The sequence below is a fragment of the Alexandromys fortis genome, unplaced genomic scaffold (genome assembly GCF_014885135.2).
Source record: "Alexandromys fortis isolate MF-2015 unplaced genomic scaffold, M_Fortis_MF-2015_v1.1 scaffold_335, whole genome shotgun sequence".
NCBI lineage: Eukaryota > Metazoa > Chordata > Mammalia > Rodentia > Cricetidae > Alexandromys > Alexandromys fortis.
This window is the reverse complement of record NW_026068218.1, coordinates 490991-498241: the sequence shown is the minus strand read 5'-3', so window position 1 is coordinate 498241 and position 7251 is coordinate 490991. Positions and strand designations below refer to the sequence as shown.

The following is a 7251-nucleotide window of genomic DNA, read 5'->3' as shown; positions in this document are numbered from 1 at the left end:
TTTTGTCCCTACAATGAAAACCTCTATCTCATTGACATATGTACTGGTACAGGAGAGCTGGAACAGAGGATGGAGATCACAGAAATGGGTAATGGTGTTTCTGTTGCAGAAAGATAATCTCAGAACACATCCTGTATGGTTCATGGCATCAGAAAATGCCGTCAAATATGACCCAAGCATAAGATAAAAGCACATCTTAGGAGACATGGCAACATTATACAAGAGTGGATTGCAGATAGCCACATAGTGATCATAGGCCATTGATGTTAGAAGATAACATTCAGAAATGGCAAAGAAACAAAAGAAGTAGAGCTGAGTCATACATCCCATATAGGAGATAATGTTCTTCTCTAATAAGAAGCTCATCAGCATTTTGGGTGTAATAACAGAAGAGTAACAGAGGTCAATGAAGGACAAGTTACAGAGGAAAAAGTACATGGGGGTGTGGAGGTGAGAATTCAGCACAATTAGAATGATCAAAGCTAAATTCGCCAATGATGTTATAATATATGTTACTAGGAAGATTATGAAAAGGGGTATTTGTAACTCGGGTTTGACTGTTAACCCTAAGAGAACAAATTCCGTTACTATAGAGTCATTTGTCAGAGCCATTTTCTTTTCTAAGAGATCTGAAGAAATGGAAAAATATATGGTAAAATTTGAGGAACACACAGAGCGAGCATCTAATAAATATATTCATCTATAAACATGAAGAACATGCTGAGAATGTCTAGAATTAGCCCATGTGAAATCAGTGACTCTATTTCTGGTTTTCTGATGATATGGAGTTAAAATGTCTACTCCATATTAGAGTCTATGGTCTAAAAATATGCGAAGAATATCATAGACTTGCCTGTGGGTGTAATCTGATAGACTTACATGCCAGCAGGGATCTTTAACAACTGGACATGGGGAGTTGTTCTGGCCAGGACATACTTTATTCTCTTACCCTCTCTTTATTGCTCCATCCTTGGGTGAACACAGAGAAAAGCAAGACAAATGTCTTAAGAAAATTGATATGTGTAGAAGAATTTGAGATGTGTTAATGGAGAGACAGCTTTTATTGAAATCTGATGTCCAGTGACTCTGAACATTTCCTGCCCGATTTTATAGTGAACTCTCCTGACAAATGCAATCAAGATAGTATAGAAAACACTGTTGAGAAAAAAATCAAATTATGAATCCTAATATTCACATCAATGTGATGTCACTCTGCAGTCAGAAAGCAGCAGTATTAACTTGTAAATCTTCATTATTTCCCATATGTGTTTGGTTATAATAAGATATACGCAGCATGAGCAGGCAGACAGGATATCAGCTGGTGGAATTTATGAGAAAGTACATCAAGTGATGCTGTCAAAGGTGAAGAAGAAAATCCTGTTGTTTCCTCGACATAGTTATTTACTCTTCTCCTGAATGTGAACTCCAGGCTCCTTATCTTTTTGCTTTGGTCCTAAGAAATGTTTTTGTGCAAGGTTGTTTTCTCACATCACCCAGCCATAACTCTGAACTCTTCTGTATGGACTGAAATGCTGTTCCTTATTCCACAGTCTTTTCTTTGTATCACACTGGCCACTTATGTGATATCAAAAGCTTCAAATGAGTTTAATTTTATGATGCACTTAGAGAATAGATGCTGTCTCTAACTTCTCCAAGTGAGCAGAGCTTAAATATGAAAAGGCAATGTGTGTGCATGTGCAGGCTAGAACATGATTCGTCCTTATTTTCAAGTCCTTCTCTTTGGGGATCAAACAGCCTTTCTTAAGGCAATATTGAACTTCTATCACTTAATCATCTTCATCTCTTCAGGGAAGCCAATTATGTATGTGTTTACCTATCCTATTCCACCACTTAAAAGGTGCAATACTGTGGAAATTGCCTTTTGGTTTTCTAACTGGTTTATCAAAAACTGTTCAAATAGCTCAGCAACATACCTCAGATATTAATGTCTGTCGATGTCCCTACAACCATTACAAATCATTACATGTTATTCTGGGAAGCAATCACAAGATCTTACATACATTGTGTCAGTATTCTAGCCCCTACAAAAATTTCCCCATCTCACCCCAAATTTCTTCTGATGTGTGGCATCTCATCTATGTTTTTCCATTGCTTGATACTATTTTTATGATTTTAAACTTAAAAATAGCATGGTTAGCAATAGGTTTTTCATATGCTTGCCTTAGGAAAAAAAGAAACAAAATGCTGGAGAGGGTTTTTTTTATCTCTTTCACACACTTCCCTAATATGAGAGTTTGGAATACTTATTTAATATGTAGGCACCCAAATTATTCTTTGTAAAATAGCTATTATAAGTTAAGCATATATTTATTGGATTCTCTTTATGTATGGAAAAAGAAAAGAGTTACCCCAAGATATTTTATGTTATTTGTGGCTATCGTGAAAGGTGATACCTCTCTGATTTCCCTCTCTGCTTTTTTATCCCTTGTGTATAGGATAGCTACTGATTTTTTTTTGAGTTGATCTTGTATCCTGCCACATTACTGAAGGTATTTATTAGCTGTAGGAGTTCTCTGGTATAGATTTGGGGGCACTTATGTACACTATCATATCATCTGCAAATAACAAAAGTTTGACTTCTTCCTTTCCAATTTGAATCTCCTTGATCTCCTTATGTTGTCTTATTGCTATTGCTAGAACTTCAAGCACCATATTGAAGAGATATGGAGAGAGTGGACAGCCTTGTCTTGTTTCTGATTTTAGTACTATCGCTTTGAGTTTCTGTCCATTTAATTTGATGTTAGCTGTAGGCTTGCTGTATATTGCTTTATATTAAATTTAGATATGTTCCTGATTTTAATGGAATGGCTTTGAATTTCTTTCCATTTAATTTAATGTTAGCTGTCAGCTTGCTGTGTATTGCTTTTATTATATATAGGAATGAAATTTGTATCGCTAATCTCTCCAAGACCTTTATCATAAAGGGGTGTTGAATTCTGTCGAATAGTTTTTCAGCATCTAATGAAATGATCATATGTTTTTTCCTTCAGTTTTAAATAAATCATATAAATTATGATGGATTACATTGATAGATGTTTTTATGTTGAACGATTACTGCCTCTCTGGGATGAAGCCTACTTGATCATAATGGATAATTTCTTGGATGTGTTCTTGAATTTGGTTTGCTAGTATTTTATTGAAAATTTTTTCATCAATGTTCATGATTGAGATTGGTCTGTAATTCTCTTTCTTGGTTTAGTCTTTGTGTGGTTTTGGTTTCAGGATAACTGTAACTTCATAAAAGGAGTTTGGCAATGACTCTTCTGTTTCTATTTTGTAAAACACAAAAGGAGTATAGGTATTAGCTCTTCTTGGAAGTTCTGGTAGAATTCTGCATTGAAACCATCTGGTCAAGGGCTTTTTTTGGTAGGGAGTTTTCTGATGACAGTTTCTAATTCCTTTTGACTTATAGGTCTATTTAAATTGTTCACCTTGTCTTGATATAATTTTTGTATATGGTATCTATCTAAAAAATTGTTCATTTCTTTTACATTTTCCAATTTTGTGGGATACAGGCTTTTGTAGTAAGTCCTAATGATTCTATGAATATTTTCAGTGTCTGTTGTTATGCCCCCTTTCATTTCTGATTTTGTTAATTAGGATTTTCTCTCTTTGCTTTTTGATTAGTTTGGAAAGGGTTTGTCAATCTTGTTGGTTTTCTCAAAGAAACAGCTCTTTGTTTCATTGATTCTTTTCTGTGTTTCTATTTTGTTGATTTCAGTCCTCAGTTTGATTATTTCCAGTCTTCTACTCCTCCTGGGTGAGTCTCCTTTTTTTTTTCCTAGAGCTTTCAGGCATGCTGTTAAGTCACTAGTGTGAGTTTTCTTTATGTGGGCACTTAGTGCTATGAACTTTTAGCATTGCTTTCATAGTGTCACATAGGTTTGGATATGTTATGCCTTCATCTCTGTTGAATTAAAAGAAGATTTCATTTCTTTCTTTATTTCTCCTTGACATAGGGGTGGTTCAGTAGTTAACTGTTCAGTTTCCATGAGTTGTGGGCTTTCTGGGTATAATATTGTTGTTAAATTCTACCTTTACTCCATGGTGATCTGATGAGACATAGGTGGTTACTCTATTTTTTTGTATCTGTGAATGTTTGCTTTGACACTGAGTATGTGATCAATTTTAGAGAAGGTTCAATGAGATGCTGAGAAGAAGGTATATTCTTTCCTGTTTGGGTGGAATGTTCTATATATGTCTGTTAAGTCCATTTGATTCATTAAAATTGTTAGTTCTCTTATTTCTCTGTTAAATTTCTTTCTGGTTGACCTGTCCATTGGTGAGAGAGGAGTGTTGAAATCTCCTACTATTAGTGTGTGGGGTTTGATGTGTTATTTGAGTTTTACTAATGTTTTCTTTACCTATGTAGATGCTTTTATATTAGGGGCATAAATATTCATAATTGAGACTTCTTCCTGATGAATTGTTTCTGTTATGATACAAACTGTCTTTCTCCATCTCTTCTGATTGATTTTAGTTTGAAATAAATTTTGTTAGATATTAGGTTATCCACACCTGCTTGTTTCTTAGGTCCATTTAATTAAAAAACATTTTCCCAACCATTTACTCTGAGGTAGTGTCTGTCTTTGAGGTTAAGGTGAGTTTCTTGTAAACAGCAGAAAGCAGGATCCTGTGTTTATATCCATTCTCTTAATTTGTGTCATTTTATAGGTAAATTGAGTCCATTGATATTACGTTATATTAATGACCAGGGGTTGTTAACTCTGGTTATTTTTTGGTGGTAGTATTTATGTGTTTCCCTTCTTTGGGTTGTGTTAGTGGAGTATTATCAAATGTCTGTGTTATTGTGGGTGTTGTTAGTTTCCTTGGGTTGATGTTTTCCTTCTAGTACTTTCTGCAAGCCTGGGTTTGTAGATATGTATTTTTTTAATCTGTTTTTGTCATGGAACATCTTGTTTTCATTATCAATGGTGAAAGAAATTTTTGCTGGGTCTTGGCTTTCATCCATGCTTTCTTAGTGTCTGTAGCACATCTATCCACGACCTTCTGGCTTTCATGGTTTCCATTGAGAAGTCACGTGTAATTCTGATAGATTTACCTTCATATGTTACTTGACCTTTTTCCTTTGCCACTCTTAATATTCTTACTTTATTCTGTATGTTCTGTGTTTTGATTATTATTTGGCAATGGGCTTTTTTGATTTAGTGTATTTGTGTTCTGTAAGCTTCTTGTGCCTTCATATGGACTAGTGAAATAAGGTAGTCAGATTGGATGATAGAATGGCTGAGAGACTTGAAAATAAGAATGGGATATATCAGTCTGAAACCTTTATTCATAAAATTGTGTGGCATATAAATTATTAATATAAATAAACTGAAAAATCATTATAATATAATAAATACGTGTCAATGATATTTAAAACATGATATTTTCTTGCAAAGACTTAGACATGTGACAAATGACTCTTTAATTGAAATTATTTAATACTATATCATGAGTTGCATTTAAATTAACAATAATTTATAAATGGGCTCATCTATTAAACATGGGGATGTTAAAATGTAGGATAGAAGACATGATATCATACTCATATTTTATTTTGAGTATAAATAATACCTATATGCTAAAAGGAACCCAGGCAATCTCGTGTGGTTTTAAACAATAACAAGAATCATTCACTATTTCCAAGCATAAGGTCTATAGTGAAAACAAAATAGTAAAATAAAGTCTGCCATATTATAAAAAAAGAAAAATAGCTAAAGAACATATTCTATCCAAATTAAGGAAACAGAAAATCTTCTATAAATTAAAAACTGAAAATAACAGACCTCCAGTTTTCACTTCCATTGTAAAAATATGATAGGAAATATCAAAACAATAAAACACAGAAATTCTCTGTTATAAATATAAGCAAATATAAATTCTTATTAAAACACTTTCTTGCTCAGAGTGTTTCTTAATGCAGCTTTAATATCTTTGTTCCTTAAGCTATGGATTAATGGATTCATCATGGGGATTATGGTGGTATAAATAATTGAAGATATTTTTCTATTATTTGTTGATCTAGCTGAGTTGGGCTTCAGATATATAAATGCTCCAAATCCAAAAAACAGAGAGACAGCAATTATGTGGGAACTGCAAGTGCTGAAGGTTTTTGACCTGCTCTCCTTGGACTTCATTTGGAATATGCTGGAAAGGATCAAGCCATAAGAGATAAAGATGATGACAGTGGCCACAATGAGGTCTTTTTTTCCTACAATAAAAATCTATTTTGTTAATGTTGGTACTAGTGCAGGAGAGCTGCAGCAAAGGGAGGACATCACAGAAATAGTGGTTGATGGTGTTCCCATCACAGAAGGTCAGCCTGAGGACACAACCAGTGTGGATCATGGCACCAGAAAACACCATGAAATATGAAACAAGCATAAGGTAGGAACACGCCTTGGGAGACATGGCAATCTTATACAACAGTGGATTACAGATGGCCACATAACGATCATAGGCCATTGATGTTAGGACATAACACTCAGAAATGACACAGAAACAAAATAAGTAGAACTGGGTCATACATCCTTCACAGGAGATAAAATTTTCTTAGTATGAAGCCCATTAACATTGTTTGTTTAATTGCATAAGAGTAACAAATATCTACAAAGGATAAGTTAAAAATGAAAAAAAAAATACATAGGGATGTGAAGATGAGAGTTCAGCACAATGAGAATTATTAGAGCCAAGTTCCCTAATGTCGTTATCATGTACATTACTAGAAAGAGTAGGAACAGGGGTATTTGGAGGTTGGACTCTCTGTTAGCCCCAAGAGATTTAATTCAGTTCCCAAAGAGACATTTGCCATAGCCATTTTATTATAAGACATCCTGTGACACAAAATATAAATGGCGATGTTAGAGAATCATGTAATACCATGATTGTTTTATAAAACTGTGAACAGAGCTGACATATCCTATGTTGATTATAATAGAAGTCAAGGGGAAAGGGAGAAGTACGATGCCAATAACAGCCATACCGGTACTTCATCTCAATATTTTCATGTCATATCTTTTCCAAGACGATATAAGCTCTAGTAATCTGTTTTTACAATCCATCCCGACTGAAGTCTGATGAGTTAGAAGCATGAACCCTGTTTCAAATATAAAACATAGGAAACAGAATGTAGGAAATGTGAGAATTCTGCTACAATCCCATTAGATTTCATGTGATAACTGCACATGCAAAGTGAACTTGTTCTTTTTTTCCTAGCTTCTTTAT

The 7251-nt window shown here is 34.1% G+C and overlaps 1 protein-coding gene and 1 pseudogene across 1 annotated transcript in view; both read right to left on the bottom strand.

Moving 5' to 3' along the window:
• LOC126493467 (fumarate hydratase, mitochondrial-like) overlaps positions 1–612 on the bottom strand; it is a 5888-nt gene extending 5276 nt beyond the window's left edge. The window contains exon 1 of the mRNA XM_050130483.1: positions 13–612. Within this exon, the coding sequence (XP_049986440.1) occupies positions 13–612 (600 nt within the window). The remainder of the gene's footprint in view (positions 1–12) is intronic.
• Positions 613–5912: 5300 nt separating this feature from the next.
• On the bottom strand, positions 5913–6844 carry LOC126493520 (olfactory receptor 8B8-like; annotated as a pseudogene).
• Between the last annotated feature and the right edge of the window lie 407 nt (positions 6845–7251).